Source organism: Ambystoma mexicanum, chromosome 14 (genome assembly GCF_040938575.1).
Source record: "Ambystoma mexicanum isolate Mex_15411 chromosome 14, UKY_AmexF1_1, whole genome shotgun sequence".
NCBI lineage: Eukaryota > Metazoa > Chordata > Amphibia > Caudata > Ambystomatidae > Ambystoma > Ambystoma mexicanum.
The window spans coordinates 190,148,709-190,170,591 of NC_090940.1; the positions used below are offsets into that span (position 1 = coordinate 190,148,709).

At 50.2% G+C, this 21,883-nt stretch overlaps 1 protein-coding gene across 2 annotated transcripts in view; it reads left to right on the top strand.

Annotated features, from left to right (window-relative positions):
- The window catches only part of JKAMP (JNK1/MAPK8 associated membrane protein), a 408,720-nt gene that overhangs the window by 111,121 nt on the left and 275,716 nt on the right, over positions 1-21,883 (top strand). For both annotated transcript variants that reach the window (XM_069638896.1, XM_069638897.1), the window contains one exon: positions 206-363. In XM_069638896.1, coding sequence (XP_069494997.1) covers positions 206-363 — 158 coding nt within the window. The remainder of the gene's footprint in view (positions 1-205; positions 364-21,883) is intronic.

Consider the following 21,883-nt stretch of genomic DNA (forward strand, 5'->3'; position numbering starts at 1 on the left):
CCTTGCATGAAAAATGAGGTCCATTGAGGATCATTGAGTGCATTGTTCCTGGTGATGGTTTTCTAACAGGACGATAAGGGACATTTCTGGACAATAAAATGTGTATTTGCAGGCCTTGCCACATATTATGGCTTCTTTGCCAAACTTCAAAATAGAAATAATTGTAATGTTTTTTTAAAGCTGCATTTTTTAAATTTTTTTATAGGTTTGTCCCAGAGGCCAAAGAACAAGAGATCAACTGAAAATTTGTCGCCCATGCACTGAATCGCCTGAGCTTTATGACTGGCTTTTTCTTGGATTCATGGCCATGCTTCCTCTAATATTGCATTGGTTCTTCATTGAATGGTATTCTGGCAAAAAGAGGTACTAGATTATAACTTACTTTGAGTTCATTATGCAAATGGTCTTCTCAATCTGTGCAGTTTTCCTTTTTCCGATTGTATCCACTGTTAAACCGTACGAATGTACATTTTAAATGTACCAATGCTATTGTCACCAAATTTTGATTAGATCATTTAAATACACTAAAGAATTGGGCATCTTTATTCAGTTTGTTCTTTCTTTAGACATGACAGAGTCAGTGTCTTGGCCAAATGTAAGGTTTTACTAAGCCATCTGATGCAAAAATATGTTTTGAGTGAAGACTTGATGTAAAGGTCTTAGCCTAAACTGATTTCATGGTTTTGTGTGTCATACGCTATTCAGTATGGCAGAAACCTGTATTATCCGCCAACCTGATCACTCAATCCTTGCACTGCTAATCTCTTACCCCTTGAATAATGAAACTAATTGTTGGCAAAGGCAGACTCTTACCAAAGAAACCGATACTGCTGCTCTTGAAGTCATCTAATTCTCCATGTATTGTGGAGTGGCAATCTGTGATGCAATGGACCTGTGATGGAGAGGACTTTTTTTGGGGGGAGGGGGTATTCTGAAGGATGAAACTGAGTTTTAAGAGGATCTAAGCCTGTGAATTTCGTAAAACCAGTACAATCTCTTAAAGTAAAATAAACCCGCAAAAGGATGTGCAGTAGCCTTCCGAGTACTGGGAGAGATCACCACTTTAATAACCATTGTTAAGTCTTCCTTTTCATTGCTGAAAGCTGAAAAATTGTCACTTTGTGTCCAACCATTAATTACTGCACATCTTTTTTTAATTTTTTTTATTTGTAAATTAATTTATTGCGAAATGATGTTTTTTTACAACAAATCCTCATCCAACCTAAAATCGATTGAGTTTCTCTCAAACGTTCAATCATAAAATAATCTTATCATTAACTAGCTTTTCCTAAAACCAGAATCAAACCTTAAGCATTTCTTGTGACATGCCATCCTTTACAATTCATCAAGCTATTACATTAAGCTTACAGTTCTATCATCATTTTTCCAACTTATCTAATTCTTTTTGTCATCAATCAAATCATTTTCATCCTAATCAAGGTAGAATAACTTCTTTACCTATTTGCAATACATTGTCCAAATAGTCAACCACTGCACAGGTCCACAGAACATTCTCACCAGACAGTAGCCTAGCCCACCAGTCTGTCATATTCTCGTATGCAGGTGCAAATTTTCCTAAATGGATAATCCTTTGTGCTACCACAGCCAGACATTCGGTGACTAAATGTTTCAGAGACTACATTAATATCACAAAATCGACACTGATTAGTCAAGGTATTCGCATCATGTTTTAAAAATAAAATGTCTTTCGTTGGTAGCAGATTCAAACGCAGGCGTAGAAACTGATTGCTATGGTACTTGGATGGAAACTTCTCCAGATATTTTGGAGTTTAATTTATACCGTGAACTTCACCTTCTAAATCGAGACTGGAAAAAGCTTTGATTATTTATCCAGTCGCGATAAAGCAATTTCTTCTTTACGCACATGGATTTTCTTGGAGAGCCTTAATATTTGTCCCTGCGTTGGCCAAATAAATGTTTTTCTGATGTTTGTTAATCTGCTTAGAATCACCTGCTGTGCATAGTCCGACATCCAGTGGTCACTGCGGAGTATTGCATTTTGTTTTCGTAGTCGAAAAGGGGACGTCGACAAGGCGTGTCTGTAACACTATCCCTATAGTGACGTGCGTTGTACCCATAATCCCTCATGCGTCGAGGTCCCTCAGATTGTTTTTTTCTGCCCAGATATTGGTCGCCTTAACACGGAGCTCCTCGAGAGAAATTGCAAAAACATTTACTCGTCCCTGTGATCGTTATTTATTGTTATACATTACATTAGATCCCTCCTTCGACGTTGAAGCTGCAAAGCTGTTTCACCGCCGAGTAAGAACTTCGGCGGCAGTGACTGGAGGAGATCCTTCGGCGCTGCGGAACAAGTGGCCTGGCCTCGCCAGCCTAAGACAGTAGGGAGAGTGGGGTCGTGGGACATTTCTTCTATTTCTAAGAATGCCTTTCTCTCTCCCCCCTGCCCCCCCTTTCCTTCGGGGTCGTTATCACTCGTATCTGTATCCTCAGCTATGGAAAGGACTCGTTTAGATTTTTCCCACGCTGTAAGGGCAAATTCATATTGAAAGACAAGCACAAGCGGTGTAACCGTTGCTTACCACTTGACTACGAGGAAGGCTGTGCAGCCTTAAACTGCTTCACCCGAAAACTTTAAAGGACCGCAGGGTCAAGAGGTGGGCAGCCTACACTATGTCTAGAGCTGATTCCTCACCCGCCGCCGCCGAGTGTGACGAGGATAGTGATAACCCGACCTCCGTTTTGGAAGTTGTAGACCTCCTCTATGGAGCGTACCCGTTCCTCGGCGTCTGTCCCCGGCCCCGACCAGTTCGGCTCACTGTTAGGCAGAAACCTGTGTAGTTCCCTTAGGGACCACTGCGAAAGGTGTTGGCCACGAGAAGATCCAGGAAGGCGAAAAGAGGGCGAACTGGTTAACCACACCAGTTCAAAGGAAGAAGACTCTCCAGGATGAAGATCTTCTCTGTCGTCAGGAAGTGGTGAGGCGGTTCAGCAGGGCTCCACCGGTGGTGTCATCTTTGCAGGTCAGCTCAGCTTCTCCCTCTTCGGTTTCTTTAGGTCCTGTGGCGACTTCTGAAGTTCCAGTCCCCAAAGCCCTGCTTTTATGCAGAAAACCCCCATTCATCAGTCCTAGCTGTCACTCAAACATGCTAAGTGGTGAGATGGGCGGCTCACCACTGGGCCAATCACACAAGAGTGCGACTTGAGTTGCCGAGGCAACTCAGTCCAGGGTGCCTAGCCCCCTTCCCACACATCCTGTAGACCCAGACAGAGTGGCACCCCTTTTGGAGGCTTCTGTGCAGAAGCCCACCAAAAGTGGAACAAAGGGCTCGACTTCGGTTGGAGTTACAGAGGCGAACACAAACACCATTTTTTTTTTTTTTTTTTTTTTAACTTTGGTTTTATTGGCATTTTGAAACTTTAACAAACCGGGCTGAATAACCCATTAGGTACACAAGGCGATTAACTGTCCCGTTCAACTCTTAACCCCCCCCCTACCCTCCACCCCCCTCCCGGCGGTACCCCTCCCCCCCCGCAATCCAGCACTAACTTCAAACAAAGAGACAATGAGCGGTTTTATCCTCCCCCGTGTTCAGGAGATGCTGTGGTAGGTGACCATTCTTTCCGACTGTGGTCGATGGTGCCGTTCCCCCGGTCGTGGGCTTTCAGGGCGGGCTCAACTGGGCTCCAAGTCCTCCTCCCCTCCCTCGGTGCGGGCCACTGTCTCAAGTCAGTGAACGTCCCATCCCCAAGATTGTTGCACCCCATACCAATGTGCCATGAAAGGCCCTGAGTCGTTGTTCACCATTGCCGTGAGTTTGTCCATCAAGAACATATTCTTTACTTTCTTCAGCCAATCCTCCTTGGAGGGGAGTTCAGGCCTCTTCCACTTCTGTGCCAGGGCCACCCTCCCCGCCCGCAGCATCGTTTCCATCATCCTTGGATATCTATATATTTCCAAGTCTTCCGGGGGTACCCCCAACAACATTGACAAAGGGTCCTGGGGGAGAGGTTCGTCCGACACCTCTGCGATCCAGGACCGTACTTTGCCCCAGAAGACCTGAGCTTTCGGGCAAAGCCACCACATGTGCTTCCTGGATCCCCGCTGGCCACAACCCCTCGGGCACATTGGAGTAACGCCCGGGAACATTTTGGATAATTTTACTGGGTCCCTATGCCACCCCTGCAAAATCTTGAAATTGTGTTCCATGTCTGCGGTGAACAAGTTCCCATGAAAAGCGATTTTGAAAATTCTCGACCAGGTGTCTTCTGTGATGACCTCTCCCACCAAATCGTCCCAGAATGAGCGGAAACCCCTTTTCAAAGGGGGTCAGCTGCCTCCTCAGGTTTTGGCCCCATGATTGGTCACATAATATGCCCTTGAGGCGGAGGTATAAATAGTGAGGGATCCCCGGCCGAGGGCCTCCCTCAGGTCCTCGTATGGGAGAAACTCTCCCTCCCTGAACATCTGCCCAGCCCATTCCATCCCCATGTCGGACCAGGTCTGGGAATTCCGAAACCCCCTCCCGCCCAAGTCAAGTGGGAGCCCCCAAAGGGAGGACATCTGGGACGGCCATGAAGTAAGGTAGGATGTCTGTGGGCCCTCCCTCCAGATTTCCCAAAGGACTCCCAGGGTCGGGTGCCCTCTTAACTTCCCCGGAATGGATTTGCGTGGGGCCCACAGGAGATCCCTAACCTTCAGGGGGTGGGCGTCCATGTCCTCTAGGTAAGACCAGTATGTCCCCATCCCCTCTTTCATGTGTTCCAAGAGTACCCTCAATTGTGCAGCCCGGAAGTACAGGCGGAAATCAGGGAGCCCAAATCCCCCCTCCTCCCTTGGCAACGTCAGGGTCGCTTAACCCTATCCTTGGGGTTTTCCCCTGCCATATAAATTCTTGGACTGCATTTTGTAGGACCCTGAAGGTCTGCTCTGGGATGATGGTGGGGAGCGCTGTGAACAGGTACAAAAGCCTGGGCAGGACATTCATCTTGACCGCTGTCATCCGGCCGTACCAGGACAGGATCATCTTGTCCCATCTCCTCCGGTCCGACCCGATCCCAGCGATTATGGGGTCGTAGTTAGTAGAGGCCAATTTTGATAGGTCCCTAGTTAGCAGGACTCCCAGATATCGGATGGAGGTCTTTCCCACCGCAATTCCCTCGAACCTGTCCAGGGGGTCCAGCTCGAGGTCTCGCACTTTCATTGGGAGCAGGACCGATTTGGCTGTGTTGATTCTCAGTTCGGAGAAGCGGCCAAATGTGGCCACCAGGGACAAAAAAGGGGGGAGCGAGGTGGCCGGGTCCACCACATAGGCAAGGATGTCGTCTGCAAAGAGGGAGAGCTTGAACTCCACGTCGCCTCTGCTAATCCCCCTGATGCCCGCATGCGCTCTGATCGCTATAGCTAACGGTTCTATCGTTAGGACATATATCAAGGGGGAGAGGGGACAACCCTGCCTGGTCCCTCGCGAAAGTGCGAAGGACTCGGTCAACCTCCCATTCACCTGGACCCTCGCAGTGGGGGCTCTATAGAGTGCCGACACCCAGCTCCTAATGTGGGACCCAAAGCCCATTTTCTTGAGGAGGAGATCCATGTATCTCCACTCCACCCTATCGAAGGCTTTTTCGGAGTCCAAAGAAAGGACGCATGCGTCCAGGTCAGATTCCTGTGCGTAGTGGAGCAGATCTATCGTTTTACGGATATTGTCCGACCCCTGTCTCCCTCTTATGAAGCCCACCTGGTCCCCATGAACCAACCTCGGCATTATCCCCTCCATCCGCCTCCCCACCACCTTGGCCAAAATCTTGACGTCCGTGTTCAATAATGATATTGGGCGGTACGAGGAGCACTCTGCTGGGTCTTTCTCCTCCTTGGGCAGTACTGCTATAATGGCTCCCATCATGGAGTCGGGGAGAGTGCCTCCCTCGAGGACAGAATTGAAGACCCTCGCCAGGTGCGGGGCCAAGCTGGAGCGGAACCTCTTGTAGAAGTACACTGTATAGCCATCCTCCCCCGGGGAGGTTCCCACCTTCATCCCACTTATCACTTTGTCTATCTCCTCCTCGGTGACCTGACCCTCTAACCCCTCCGACATCTCTTTTGTTAGGCCCGGAACTTGTATGGACTCCAGGAAGCCTTCTATCTGGGCATCGCCCTCGTCATATTCCGAGGTATATAGTTTCTCATAGTAGTGGCGGAAGGCCTCTCCTATGTGGGGGGCGTCATAGCCTATCGTCCCCTGGGCGTCCTTCACTGCCTTGACCATTCTACTTCTTTGGACCTCCCTTAGTTTTCAGGCTAGGATACTATCTGCCTTATCCCCTTTGTCATAGTATTTCTGCCTCACCATCTGGAGGCTCCTCTCCGTCTTGTGCAGGAGGAGGTTTTTAAGCTGGAGTCTGTAATCCTCCAGGGCAGTCACCTGGTCACGCTCCAGTGGCCGATCCGGAAGTCCGCCGGGCCGGTGCTGCGCTATTTTATCCCTTAGGGTCTTTTCCAGGGTCTCCCTTTCTCTTTTCTTCTGGGCTCCTATTTTGATGAGCACACCTTGTAGGGTTGCCTTAAATGCATCCCACAATGTGTGTATGCCCACTTCCCCGTTGTCGTTCAAGTCAAAGAACTCCGTGATGGCATCTAGCACTTCCTGCGCAATGACCTCGTCTTTGAGAAGGGAGTCATTACATTTCCAGCGGCCTCTGCGTTCCGCGTGCCAACCCTCGGCTATGGTGACGCGGGCCATGTCATGATCTGTCCAGGGGACCGGGTCCACACTGTAGCCTGAGACGTGTGGGCGAAGCGTTTCGTCCACCAGGATGTAGTCGATTCTAGAGAATGAGGTATGGATGGCAGAATAGTACGTGAACGAGGGGTCGTCCGACCTGGGGAATGGAATCGTGTCGACCAGGCCCAGCTCAGCGTTGACCCTCCGGAAGCAGCGTGCCATGGCCTCGTCTACCGGTCTGACGTTCGGAGGGCCAAGTCGCTTCCTATCAAGGGCCGGGTCTAGGACCATGTTGAAGTCCCCCCCTACCACTATTTTGCCTTGGACAAAGAGTTTGAGCCTGTCCCTTACTTCCTCCCAGAACTGGGCCTGGCCTTCATTTGGGCTGTATATAACTACGAGGGTCAGGGGGGCCCCCTGTAAAGAACCCCTCACCATTAGGTAACGTCCCTCGGGGTCCTTCAGGGACGCCTCTTGTTCAAAGCCTACTCCCCCTGCTAGCAGAATGGCCACTCCCCTCTTCTTTGACTTATGTGATGCACAAAAGATCTCGCCAATCCCTCCTCCCCTCATCTTGGGTTCCTTCCCCCGGGCCCAATGTGTCTCCTGCAGGAAAAGCAGGTCTAGCTTAGCTCTTCTGAACTCCCTGCAGACCAGGGACCTCTTTGTGGGGGTATTCAGACCTCGCACATTCAAGGTGCCCACCCCCAGGGCCGGCAAGCCATCAGCCATTATCTATGTTACTCTCCCGGCTGGCCACCCACGTCATGCCTAAAACCCTGTTTCGCTTCATTTGTCTCACTTCTGGATTGCTTGGATTCCCCCTACCCCCTTCCCCTGGGGCCCTAAAACTGGCCCCAAACAACCCCTCCTCCCCCCTCCCTGAAAAAGCCTCCCCCACCAACTTGAAAGGACCCCCTACCCGACGTCCAGCCCGTAAGTTCCGCCATCACTGGCATGTGGCCGGACCACCAGCCTGACCTCCCCTGGCTAGGCCCGCTGAACAATGCTCATCTCCTTGAGCCCCCTTTTTCCCCCCCAACCTCTTCCCCGTCGGTTGCCCGCTGTATACTTGCTGTTCCAGGGGGTAGAGTCGTCACTAGGACCTCACGTGCTTCCACGCCTGTCCTACAGCTTGTCAGGGCTCCCCTGCCGTCAGCCCTCCGAGTCCATTTGTTCTCCTTCCTGGGCGGGAGGCGGGGTATTCAGTTTCTTGTATTTTCGTGAGGCTGTTTTCCTTCTCCTGGGTCCCGACTGACCCGGCCCCCCCCTGGCCAGAGCCTCCGGGCCGATTGGGCTTCTTCGGGGGGCTGGGTCCACCACGTAATCGTGTATGGCACCTCTAATGTCCTCTTCTGTGGTTAACGTAGTACGTTGGCCCATATATTCGAAGGACAGGGAGAAAGGATACCCCCACCTGTAGCGGACCCCCTTCTCTTTGAGTAGCTGCGTCAGGGGACGGCACATTCTGCGCTTCGCCAAGGTGTAGGCGGAAAGGTCCTGAAAAATGGTGACCTGGGCATTGTTGTAGGTGATCACCCCTGCCTTCCTCGCTTCTTCCAAAACCTTGGTTTTTTCCGTATAGTAGTGGAACCGGGTTAGGACAGATCGGGGGTTCCCGGCCCTGCCCCCTGCTCTATGCACCCTGTCGAACGTGGGTTCTGTGATCATCTCCTCCGCGAACAGAAGGGTGATAATGTCTTTCACGACTCTGGTTAGGTCTCTCTCTGTCTCCCCCTCCGTTTCCGGGATCCCGAAAAATCTTAAGTTATTTCTCCTTTCCCTGTTTTCGAAGTCATCAAACTGTCTGGCCTTTTCCTCGTCCCTCTTCTCCAAGGCCGAGAGCCTCATATCAAATTGAACCTCCTGTGCAGTTGACGAGGACTGGTTGGTTTCTACCCGTTGCAGCCTCTCCTCCACTTTGTCCACCCTCTGTTCCATTTTTTCGAATTTTTGGGCAATATCTGATCGCATTTCCCTAATTTCCTGGAGGATGGAGGCAAAGCCCCTCTCCATCGCCGTCGAGGGCTCTGACATGCTTCCCGGGTGGGTCGGGTCACTGGGGTCCGTGTGGTTGCTGGTGCGATTCTTATATCTGAACGCCTGCAGCGATTCTAGCCCGTTCATGCGATCCCCCTCAGTGCCCCCCTTGGGGTCTGCCGCTGGTCCAGATCCCCCACGTCTTGGTGCGGTCTCGTGGGGGGTGGGAGGCTGCCCCCGTCGTGTTCCAGCCTCTGTTTGCTGTCCGGGGGGAGAGTCAGGCGGGCACACGCCCCAGGATTGTCCCCGGGGGCCACCACCTGTTTAGGCCTGGTCACTGTCCTTCCGGCCTCGCTGGGTTCCTTTGTTGGGCTGGTGGGAGATATCCCCTCTCCCCGGCGTGTATCGTGCTGTGCGGCCAGGCCAGGCCAGGACCCCTCTAGGTCTGTGATGGCTGGAGTGGGGTGTGCTGCGGGGGTTGCCTTGGCCCCCGCCTATCCCGGGTGTGCTCCCCTTGTCCTGCGATTGTCTCCTGGGGGCACAGGGGGGGCAACGTTTTCAGGCCCCGGATGCTGGGCCCGGGGCCGCCGACTGGTGCGGGAGCCAAGGCTGGGGGTCCGGTTCCCCTCTCGGGGGATATTGCCTGTGGTGGGCCCGAAGAATGAAGCGTGCGCCGGCGGGAGGGGCCGTTCCTGCCCGACCGGCTCTTTGCCTTTCCGGGCCGCTTCCCGCCGCCGAGGTCTGGCAGGGGCGGGCTCGGGCCGATCCTCCGGGGCGGACCGCCGGAGCCCGTCAGGGGGTGGACTGGCCCGCGATCCGCTTTGCTGCCGTGGCCCCCTTACCTCCTCCGCCCGGTGTTGGCGTCGGCTCCGTCAGCCCACTCCTCCTGGGTCCGCGGGGCGCTGCACTCCGGCCGGCGGCCGGGCTCCTCAGCTGGGCTCTGTCCGTCTGCAGGCCTCTCCCTGTCCCTGCGTACTCGGCCGCGACTCCAGCACGGCCCAAACTCCGGTTTTCGGGGGGCGGCGAGGTCCGCTCCTTCGAGCCGAAGTCTCGCGGGGGGGGTCACCCGCCGATGGCCGGGTAGCTGTTTCGCTAGGGGGTCCGGGGGGGGCTCAATCCCTCTAGAAGGCCCTGTCCTGGCGGCAGCTCGGCACTAGGCAGCCATTACCTCTGCGCCCCCTACAAACACCATTTTAAAACAGAGTCCTGGCAAAAAGACCCAACCCGGGAATAAATATTAAATAAATAACCCAGCGGTATCTTTTAACATTGCACCAAAAAAAGTGATGCGTTTAAAATGAATGGGAAATTCCCATAGGAAATATTCTGGTGGAATATTTTGCGTGGTAACCACTGCCACCAGCCAGAAACTCGACGAGGGGGAACTGCACAGTGCCCCCTTGAAAAACAAACCCAAGGGCAATCTAATTATCCCTACCAGTACTTCCACAATATGATGGTTTGTACTGGTTCTGTTCACAATTTAAGACTAGTAAAGTCAATGGTGACTTTACATGCCCTGGGAGACAGTAGTCAGTCCCAGGGTATGGAGTCTATGTTTGGGGGTCACTATGACACCCCTGTGTTACTGCACTGAGGGTGCTGTGTAACACACTTAGCAAAAACACATGAAACCCTATGGAGTAAAAGACCCCATAGCCCATAAAACACCTTACAAAGTCAAAGGACATTCTCAAATCATGCCTAAGAGTGGGAGAAAAAGAGTCTCACTCTTAGCAGGAGAAAAAAATAAACCCCAAAAATCCAGCAAAGCTGCTATGGGACTCACTAGGTTTGGGAAATTAGCCTATACAGAGAATTCTCCCTAACACTCACGCCCTACTTATGGGGATGAACACCCCGGCGACACTGATGACACAAAAGGCATAAACATAAGCACACAACCCACGGCACTTCTTCGTCGAAGACGAAGAAAGCCATAGCGCCAACGGAGACGCCGACCCACCGGCGTCCTCCACAGACCGTAAGGGTCGCAAGCCCTCCCTGCCACCGCAGACGCGACTAGCGACTGAGCTACCTGCAGACAAGGGTGCTACCACCAAAACACCAGGCGCCGCGCCTCGTAAGAGTGCTATCGTCGCCGAAAAAGACTCGGCACCGCCCAGCACGACACCAGACGAAACCTCGACGGAGAAATTAATCGTCGAGAGTTTGGCGCGTATAGTTTCCACTGACCGCCAGAAACGGACTGCGAGTGATACGCCGAAGACCGCTCACAAGGCCAGGGAAACGCTGAGAATGCCGGACCGCTCCCACCGTCGAAAGAAGGCCCTAGCTTATGAGAAGGTTTCTCAGAAGGCGAAGGGACTTTATCCTCGACATTATGGGACAGATCAAGACGGCTACAGGCAGAAGACCCTCCTTTTTCGCCTCCAGGCCGTTCTGGGTTACCACATTGGACTTTTGAGAGATTCCAATCGTGTATGGATAGATTTATGTCCACTCCTGAACATAAAACACCCAAGAGGCCAAGAGAGGTACTTCATGAAGACCCCAGGGCTAAATATCCTAGACTGTTTAACCCCCTTCAGGAGGAATCTAATACTTATGACCTCACTGACGAAGACCCTCACTTCCAAGAGGACGAGGAATTCTTAGATAGTGAAGACCAACAGAACCTCGAAGAAGGTTTTGAGGAAAACCTTGACATAGGTGGGGGGGGGGGGCTTCGAGGAAGACCCAGATGAAGGTGGCTCACAGTCTTGGCAGTCACCAACAGCGTCTACAGACCCTGAGATCCTAAACCTTCCCTCTCCTCAGACCACACCGGTCAGGAATTCGTCACCAATAGATGACCAACCCACTTTCAACGCGCTACTACGGAAGGCAGCAGCGCACATTGAGATTGTAACTGGGGAAATTTCTCCCGAGACTGATTTTGTAGAAAATCATTAAGGAAAAACCTCCCACTAGTCAAACCATTCCCCTCCTCGCCTCAGTTAAGAGATGAATCACCCCATTGCTGTCTACACCTGCGCTGGTCAGAGGGGTCAATCCAAGAATTGAAAAAACTGTTTACTCCCTCTCCTTAGGACCCATTATACATTAAGGGTCACTCAATTCCAGACTCCTTGGTGGTGACTACCACAAGGAAAAGATCAGGGGTTCCGCTATCAACCAGCGAAGCACCCCCAGACAAAGAAGGAAAGAAATTCTACACCCTGGGTAAAATAATTACAGCCTCGGCACCTTTTTCAACCAGAATCGCCAATAATGATACCCTACTGGCAAGTTATGCTGGTGCCCAATGGGGAAAATTACGGCAAGACCTCGAGGAAGTCCCTGAGCCCTTAAGAACTCGCTTATTAACCACGGTAACAGAAGGAACTCTGGTTAACCAGAGCATCATTAAAAACACTCTTGATGCTGCAGAAACGGCTGGCCGTTCTTTAGTCCAGGGAATACTTCTGAAGCGTCATGTCTGGCTCCGCAATTCAGGTTTTAAGCCAGAAACCCAGGCGTCGCTCATTAATAAACCAATAGAGGATTCTAACCTCTTTGGGAAAGCAGTGGATGACTCACTGGAGACTGCGAAGAAGGATTTCGACACCCTAAAGACTTTAGACCAAATCTCAAGGCCCCCCAATAAGCGAGGATTTGGCAACAAACGCTTTTTTCGAGGCCAACGTCAACAACAGCAACAACGCAGTACACTGCAGGAAACTGGTCCTCTACTCAGGGAACCAGTGGCCAATACACTCAGAGGACAACGCCGTGGCAAGGGTAGAGGTCAGGGCCCGACTCCCAGAGGATCCCCGGCTACCAACACCAAATGACCCGAAGGTTCGGGTCCACTCCCATGCATCGCCGGTCGGGGCCGGTTAACATCTTTCCTACCAGCATGGGAGGGAATAACATCAGACCGCTGGGTATTGTCAACCATAGCCCACGGTTACTGCATAGAATTCAGTCGGTCCCCCAAGTACAGAACCCCAAGGGGACGACGCTTATCACCGGAGCACCTCGCCATCCTTCAAGAAGTGTAACTGCTGCTACTAAAAGGAGCAATAGAGGTCGTGCTTCTATCACAGGTAACGGAAGGTATTTATTCAGTGTACTTCCTTGTACCCAAAAAGGACTTAACCATACACCCTGTACTAGATCTGCGCCCAGCGAACAAATTGGTCAAACCTCAAAAATTTCGCATGGTGACCCTACAGGAAGTAATCCCCCTACTTTCACAGTGAGATTACATGACAACACTGGACATGAAAGATGCATACTTTCATATTTTAATGTTGCCAGCGCACAGAAAATACCTCAGGTTCATGATAGAGGGCAAACGCTACCAGTTCAGAGTGCTACCCTTCGGCATAGCGTCAGCGCCAAGGGTATTCACAAAAGTTCTGGCAGTAGCAGCGGCCCACCTGCGCAGGTTGTCCCTCCCAGTATACCCTTACCTCGACGATTGGCTCATAACAGGGGATTCTTACGAGACATGCTTCTCAAATACCCAAAATACTGTAGACATTTTGTTCCAACTGGGCTTCTCCATCAACGAGGAGAAGTCCAGCCTAGACCCCTGCCAGATCAAGCAATTCCTAGGGGCTCTAATTCGAACAAAGGACAGCCTCGTCTTCCCCTCCAATAAGAGGGTCCAAAATATGCTGTTTCAGATCCCGCGATATGTGGCCGGTCGAGAGGTGACGGTAACCAAAGCAATGCGATTGCTAGGAATCATGGCATCATGTATATATTTGGTACCCCACGCGCGTATGCGCCCAATGCAAGAGTGGCTCAACAGCCAGTGTTGTCAGGCCAGTGGACAATGGGACGATCTAGTGGTGGTCTCGCAGGCCTTGGTTCTCTCGCTACGGTGGTGGTCGAAGGAAAACCTGGTAATGGGGAAACCATTTGCCACCCCCGCAGTGGAAGCCACTCTAACAACAGACGCATCCCTCACAGGATGGGGTGCTCACCTATCCCATCAGACTGCACATGGAGTTTGGACTCCGGGTGTAGCGTCCAAACACATAAACTTGCTGGAACTGCTAGCGGTCTTCAAAGCACTGAAGGTTTTCCAGGCACACCTGCAAGGGAAAACAGTGATGGTCATCACAGACGGCACCACAGCCATGCACTACCTGAACAAGCAAGGGGGCACGCACTCTCCAGGACTGTCCAAGCTGTCCCTGAACATCTGGAAGTGGGCTCTCAAACACATGTTCCTGTTGTCACAACATGTACCAGGGGAACTCGATCTGCTAGCAGACAAACTCAGCAGAGACTTCCCTCTGCCCGCAGAGTACGAATGGCGGTGAAGAGAAGACATTGTCTTCGATGTTTTCACACAATGGGGTTCCCAGAAATAGATCTGTTTGCAACTCTGGAGAACTCCAATGCCAAGATTACGCCTCCAGGTACCCCCAGAATCGATCCAAGGGGAACGGTCGCTGGATAACATGGTTAGGGAAATTTGTTTACGCTTCCCCCCCCGACTCCCCTTCTCAACAAAATAGTGCGCTAGATGCACCAGGAACCAGTCACCATGATACTAGTGGCCCCTATGTGGGCCCCCGTCAGCCATGGTTCGCTCACCTGATGGAGATGTCTCTGTCTCCACCGGTGAAACTACCCTGCCCGTACAACATGCTGTCATAGGACAGGGGCAAGACGATACACCCATGCCCACAGACCATGAATTTAGCAGCCTGGCTCTTGAGGTCATATAATTTGGACACTTACAGCTCCCTCAAAGATGCATGGACATTCTTAGGGAGGCTAGAAAACTTAACACTCGTTACTGCTATTCTAGCAAATGGAAGAGATTCGTCATCTGGTGTAGAAATAGGAGCATCAACCCCGTTGACTGCTCTCCCACACATATTGTTCTTTATTTGACTCACTTATTAGACTTAGGATTGGTCTTTAATTCTATTAAAGTTCATCTCGCTGCACTTTCCGCATACACCACTTCTCAACTCAAAGTGTCATGGTGGAAAGTCCCAGTTATTAAAGCCTTCATGGAGGGAGTAAAGAGGATACACCCTCCAATAGCCAACCCAGCTCCCGGATGGGACCTAAACGTGGTACTTACCAGGCTTATGGGCTCACCCTTTGAACTCGTGCATAAGGCATCCCTTAAGGACCTCACTCTTAAGACTGCTTTCTTAATAGCTATCACCTCCATTAGGAGAGCGACTAAACTACAAGCGCTCTCTATACTAGAACCCTTTGTAACAGTTCACAAAGATAAGGTGGTTCTACGCACACATCCTAGGTTTGCACCAAAATGTATTTCAAAATTCCATGTCAACCAGTCAATAGAACTAGCAACGTTCTTTCAAAACCCTTCAAATTTAGCAGAAAGGAGCCTGCATACACTAGATGTGCACAGAGCCGTCATGTTTTATATGGAAAGAACTAGACCTCTGAGAAAGACTAATCAGTTCTTTGTCTCAGTGGCAGCAGGAAGCGAAGGAGATGCAGGTTCAAAATCCACTTTATCTAGATGGATTGTCCAATGCATCACTCTTTTACACTCTTGCTAAGAGAGAACTACCCTTCAAGCCGAGGGCACATTCTACTCGTGGCACTGGGGCTTCCATAGCATTCATTGCAAATGTCCCTCTTGAGTCCATTTGCAAAGCGGCAACCTGGAGTTCTGTACACACCTTTACAAAACACTACTGTCTAGATGCCCACTCTAGGTCTGATTCCCAGGTGGGACAAGCAGTATTAAGACATCTTTTTTTCTACTGTTCCTTCTCACAACCCACCTCCAACTCCGGGTACTGCTCACTAGTCTATGCACAGCATGTGATTCTAAGCATATTAACAAACCTCAGAAGACAATGCATTACTTACTGTAAAAGCATTTCTGATGGTTGTATCTGCTTAGATTCACATGCGCCCACCTTTCCTCATCGCTCGGATGGAAGAAAAAGACATCCTTTATCTATCTCTCTTTTCTGTACTCGCTCACGTCTAATAGGCTCACTCAGGGCAGAAAAAATACAAACAGAGGGACCTCGACGCGTGAGGGATTGTGGGTACAATGCACGTCACTATAGGGATAGTGTTACAGACACGCCTTGCCGATGTTCCCTTTTCGACTACGAAAACAAAATGCAATACTCCGCAGTGACCACTGGATGTCGGACTATGCACAGCATGTGAATCTAAGCAGGCTACAACCATCAGAAATGCTTTTACGGTAAATAATGCATTGTCATCAACTCAGACCACTTTTTCAGCAACCCTTGGTGTGGGTTCTCTCGTTGCATACAATATTTGATAGGCAACAGACAATGAGACCATTGATATTTTTCTCATCAGTGAGACTGACTTCCACACTACTGTTGAATAAATGGCTGCAGTAGACGCACTATTTGGTAGATGAAGAACATGATGCCAAAATTTACATTCCAAAATACTCCAAAATACTCCATGTCGTGCTACTGATAATAAAGCCTGCCTCGCTACCAAAGGTAATTGCTGCCACCACCTTTTGTCTATAAAACATTAATATTGGTTTGGCTGAGAATTTACCAAAATCTGAGTGGAGTTTTGCGCCTTGTAATTTCAGATTATTAATTTTTACCTTTGTCTTCAACCCATTGTTGGTCTCTTTTTGAGTTAATGAAGACTACACCCAGATAGTGAATACAGTCCGTTAGCTCTAATTCCACTTTTGCTGAGTACCATTTTGAAGATTTTCTTCATTCCAGGCTTCGAACCAAAGCACACTATTTTAGATGTTTTAGTGTTTATTTTTAAGTCATTCTTTTGCAAGTACACTTCTAATTGATTCAATGGTCGCTGTAATCCAATTTGCGTGCAGTCAACTAACACCAGATTGTCTGCATATGTCGCCCAACTAATAGGGTGACCGTTAATCTTTGAAGGAAAGGAATGACATTCCAATAATGCAGACGGAAGGCCCGCAATATAAAGCTTGAATATTAATGCCGCTTGGGGGCGTCTTGTTTCACTCCGCTTTCGGTGAATATTTTGTCTGTCAACTCACCCTCAGCATTCATTTTCCGTTGAATTGAAGTGTTCATATGGAGTAGCTTATTGGGTTGGAGGATGTCTTCAGGCAATTCCACATTCTCCATTTTTTTCCACAGTGTGTTTCTATTCACGCTGTCGAAGGCTTGATGAAGATTCGCAAATGCTAGAAATAAATTCTTCCAACTTCTAATTGCTTCAAGTTTTAATAGGGTAAGCAGGGTTAGATTTAATTCCACCCCAACTCTTTTGGTGAAGCCAGATTGACTGGGGTCTATAATTTCACCATCCAACGGCCACTTCTCTAGTCTTTTCTGCAAAAAGGAGGCGAACATCTTTCTGGCGACATCCAACAAGGCAATCGGACGTTAGTTGCTCGGTTCTGCTCTTTCACCCTTTTTAAAGATTGGAACTACCACCGATTGCCAGGTTGTTGGAATCATCTTTGTTGCTGATATTTTTGTGAAAATAATCTCAATAGAGGCCCAATGGTCAGCCTTCTTCCATCACTGGAAACTGTGCACGGTCTGCAACTTTGTTCGTCCATCGAAGAACGCCTGTCGCCGCCTGATCATTACTTCCATTGCAACTAGTCTTTGCTCCCAGAGGTGTCCTGAGGTTGCCTGCTTGCAGATGTCTTCACCTTTTGTTGCCAAGGGCGTTCAGCTGGATGGGCATGGAACAGATCTTCTTTCCCTCCCTCTTTCCGCTCCCTCGTAGTTGGTTGTTGTAAAGTATCTCTTCTGAACTTCATGCATCTGACTACTTAACTGCTTTATACTGGTTTTTGCCAATTCTAGGGTGGCAGTCGCCACCCCATAGTTAAGGATGAGTTGGACTCCTATAGGAACCTCGAAAAAATGAATTGCTCATAACCTGTGGCTCGTGTGATGGATTTGGCTGAAATGTTGAAGTTTGTTAGGGATGTGCTGCACCCCTCCCCACGCACCATACTGCAAAGTTTTGTTAAAAAATAAATAAGAAAAAAAGTTGCAGCTTAGTTCCCATTCATTTTCCCATAGACAAGTCTATATTTGCCGGACTGCACATCCCAAGCCGCTGGGTGGATTTGGACTAGGTCCGAAACAACTTGGGTACAAAGCGTTGAGGACTTTTTGTGGTTTGGGGTTATTCCGTGCAGTGGTTTTTAAAATATTTGACAGAGATGGGGTGCCCCGTTCGCCAAAATAGATAGCTATATCTTGGGTAAATTGCCAAAACTGTTTATTTTTATTTTTAATTGAACATCCGCCATCTTTGTTTTTTCTCAGTGTGAGAGATAACCACAGATATAGCAGAGGGTATTGGAAAATGAAAGGCAGGAAAAAAGCCATTTGCAGGTCAAAAACAATATAAATGTCATCAGTCTAGAGGGGTAAGCAGAGACCAAGTGAAAGTTGGCAATGACATTTGAAAGCAAACTGCGTCACAGAAGCAGCATGTGTTGCGGGGTGAATGGGAGAGGGGAGGTCAGGAGGCCATCATGGGTGTGAGGAGCAGGCACATAGGAGGGGGGGGGGACACCCTGAGGGGGCAGGAAAGTGTTTTCTTTTCTTTTCTTTTTTTTTTTTTTTTTTTTTTTTTTTTTTTGGTGCCGTTTTTCCAATATTCACAGCTATAATATGACTACAGATAGCCGAGGGCAGCTATAGTTTCGTACCTTCGGTTATAGAAAGAATGATAGCTACCGTGACGTCAGGGGGTGAACAATGGCTGGCCTTGCCATCCAGTAACCGGGACCGTCCTGCTTAGCTTCAAAGTGAGGAATGGGCCAGCCTTCTCAGGCCATTTTGCCTAATAAATGAGCCCAAGTTACAAGACCACTGAGAGCAGCACGGCCTGAGGGGCTGACACCTTCCTCGCATTGAAGCTAAGCAGAGTCTGTCCCGGTTACTGCATGGATGGATGGGAGACAGTTCACAGTCCTGGATGCCCTGTGTTTTCTTAGTTGTAAATATATCCTAATCCACTAAGAAAACACATGGCATACTCATTTATTTTTTTTAAACTGTGCTACTGTCAGTCCTTGAAAGTTTTGCACTCTGAGACAATTTTCTTGCCTTTTGCTGAATTGCATTCTGGTATTTCAAGATGGGGGGAGGTGGGATCTAAGGAACTCATGGTGGCAACAGTAAAGACAGACACAAGTGATCACAGTTCAAGGGTGTTTATTGAATTGTATATGCGGGTAGGAAAAACGCCTAATCTAAACCTAAATCTAAGATCGGAGCAAGCTACACCCATCAAATAAGGCAGTCCTAGTGCCGTCTTGTCAAATAAAAGGGCCTATACTGAGAGAAACCTATTGCCAATTCTTGCGCTAAATACAAACTGTTCCATGTGTTAATATCTCTGCAAACATATCGCCATACAAGAATGGCGCTGTTTTTTTGCAGCAATATTACCCCCTGGAACCTACGGGGGACACCTCTGCAAACCCCATATTTTTTTAAAGGGAGCGGGGGACACCCTGGATCCCCCGCTACCATTTAAACCTAATATTAACCCCATTGATATTATCGTCTACCCCATTTCCCGATGAGTATATATGGCAATATTATTGGTGGGGATAATATTATGTGATATCATACAGAGTGTGGGATAGGGTTCACAAGAAAGAAGCGTTCACAAATAATAAGTCATGATGCAGTAGTCAGTCTCCCTTCCCCACATTTTGAGCACAGGATAAGGTGGGATTCCGGAGCACAGCACACGCTCGAGCTTTCCCAGCACGAGCCAACAGTTCCTTCTCGGCTTTCGGGGCATTCAGGGTTAAGTCTCGTTTCTACAAAAGTCACTTGCCTCCAAGAACTTGGTGTATCAAAAAATAATAAACAAGAGTTCCTTTCCATATGCTTGTTGGGTGATGATTTCTCACCCCTGGGTCCCCCTCTTCTGGGCTCAGATCGCAAACCGTTCCCAATTTCAGGACCTTCGGTAGCTGGGTTTCTTGCTTCCGAGGCCCTGATAGGTTCAAAATTACCAAACAAAAGTTCAACCAAATTGCCATAGTCCTTCGGATTGTACTTGATGGTCCCACTTTCCGGGCTTAGACCCCTATTGACTGCCGGATTCACTCTTGTCAACACAATATTTACTGGGACTTCAGACTCTGCCTCCTTTTCATTGGCATCCCTCCATCAGGTTCACACTTTCCAACTTTTGCAATTCACGGTGTGGGATTCACTTCCCTTCGCTTTTACCTTCATTTGCCAGTCAAAGACTTTTGACTGGACAGAGGATTTTGCTAGACCCACGTATGACCACTTTGACCCATTTCTCACGCCGTTACCGATGCCTTCTGGTAACAGTAGTTTAACAATAGGGTAATTGCCCAGACTTTCGAGGGGATTGGGTCCTCCGACGTATTCCATATCTATGACAGTAATCACCACAGCTGTGCTGCTTCAGAAAATTTTCTGCGTCCTGCGTCGATGCTGCGTTCTCGAGGATCTCCTCCGATGGCTGACGTCACCCGATGTGATAAGTAGGACGCACGACGCCCGTAGCCTCAGTTCCGTTTTTTCCGTGAACGTGTTCGCTTCGTGAATCTCGGTACGCCTCCACTCTTTGGAGTTTCTGTTCATCTCGGTTCTTCGAACCTGTTTGTGTACGATTTCTTCGTGAAGATGTCTACCTCGTCTTCCACACCGCGTCCGGGCTTTAAGAAGTGCGGGGACTGTGGGTCCAAGATGTCGGTCACGTACTCGCACAACGCCTGCCTCTGGTGCCTCGGGGAGGCCCATGACACGGATGACTGTGTCGACTGCCAGTCGCTCACGTCGAAAGCCTTGCGGGAGCGCAAGAAGTTGTTATCGGTAGGTAAGGTGTCCAAGCCCCGGAAGTCGAGGTCTGCAGGGCTTTCGACGGACGACTCGAGGTGCGACTCTCCGTGTCATCGTCGGAAGTCCAGTGGGTCTCGGGCCCGGAGTCGGTCTCGCCACTCCTCTGCCTCTTCGAGGCACTCCCGGAAGCGCCGTCATCGGTCACCTTCCCCGTCCTCATCCGAGGACTCCGCCCGTCGGCGGGTCGTTTACCTCACCAAGCATGCGACACTGGAGGAATGGGCTTCCTTCGGGAAGAAAATGTTGGCGATTCTCGAATCGCAGGGCACTGGTCCGTCCGTGCCTCCGAGTGGGGTCGGTCGTGATCAGCCGAGAGACACCGCTCGCACGCCTTCGGGCTCGGGTGGTCGTCGCGATTCACAGGAAAGGTCCCGCTCGGACAAGGGGAATCGTTTTTGGCATGCCCGGTCCAGGTCCCGGTCCTCGACGCGCTCGAGACAGCATGAACCTGTGAAGCCTTCGAGGAAGACGTCGACGCCTGTGGCGCCGTGGTCACCGACGGACTCTCTCGAGGCTCCGCCTCCGAGGAAGTCTGCGCCCAGGATGTCGAGGGACACGCTCGGGGCTCCGCCTTCGAGGCCTGTGTCAACGCTGCCGACGCCGCGTCTGTCGTCACCGATTCACTCGATGCCTTTCGGGGCTGTGTCGACGGGGGTACCCTGTGGCTTGGGGGAACCACCTAGGAAGGCTCTGGCAAAGGTCAAGCATGGCTTTGGTTCCAGTTCTGGGCCTTCTTACCGCCATCTGGAATTCATTTCAGAGGTGGATGAGGGCTCTGATAATGGCATGGTGCCTGACACGGTGCCTTGACGAGATTCTCTCGGGCCATAGCCAGTTTGAGAACCTGAGGCAGTCCCTGCATGATGCTAGTGGGCTGGACACCTCTCCGGAGGTGGAGTTTTGTAAGCCTGAGCCTGGCACTCATGCCGATTCTTCGTACCGGCGACTTATGTCACGGGTCTCCGAGTACTTAGGATGGTCTGCTCCCCCAGGGGAGTTTGTTCAGGATGACCTTACGGATATCCTCGACATTGGTCCACCAACTGACTCAGTACTGCCATTCCATATGGCTCTGCAAAGAAGGGTGGCAGCGGCTTGGACTGCTCCGGAGAGTCGCCCGGCAGTGAGCAAGTCTTTCCCGTGAAAATACCCCCAACCACTAGTGACCCCTGCTACTTGTCCAAGCACCCTACTCCGGAGAGTTTGGTGGTGCAGGCGGCTACGGCCCAGGCAAAGCAGGCGTCATACTCTACCATCCCTCCTGATAAGGACGACAAGCGTTTTGACGGCTGGGCGAAGAAAGTGTTTTCTGCAGGGGGTATGGCGTTTCAGGCGGCCAAATCCATTTGTGCCTTGTCTCGTTTCACGCACACTCTGTGG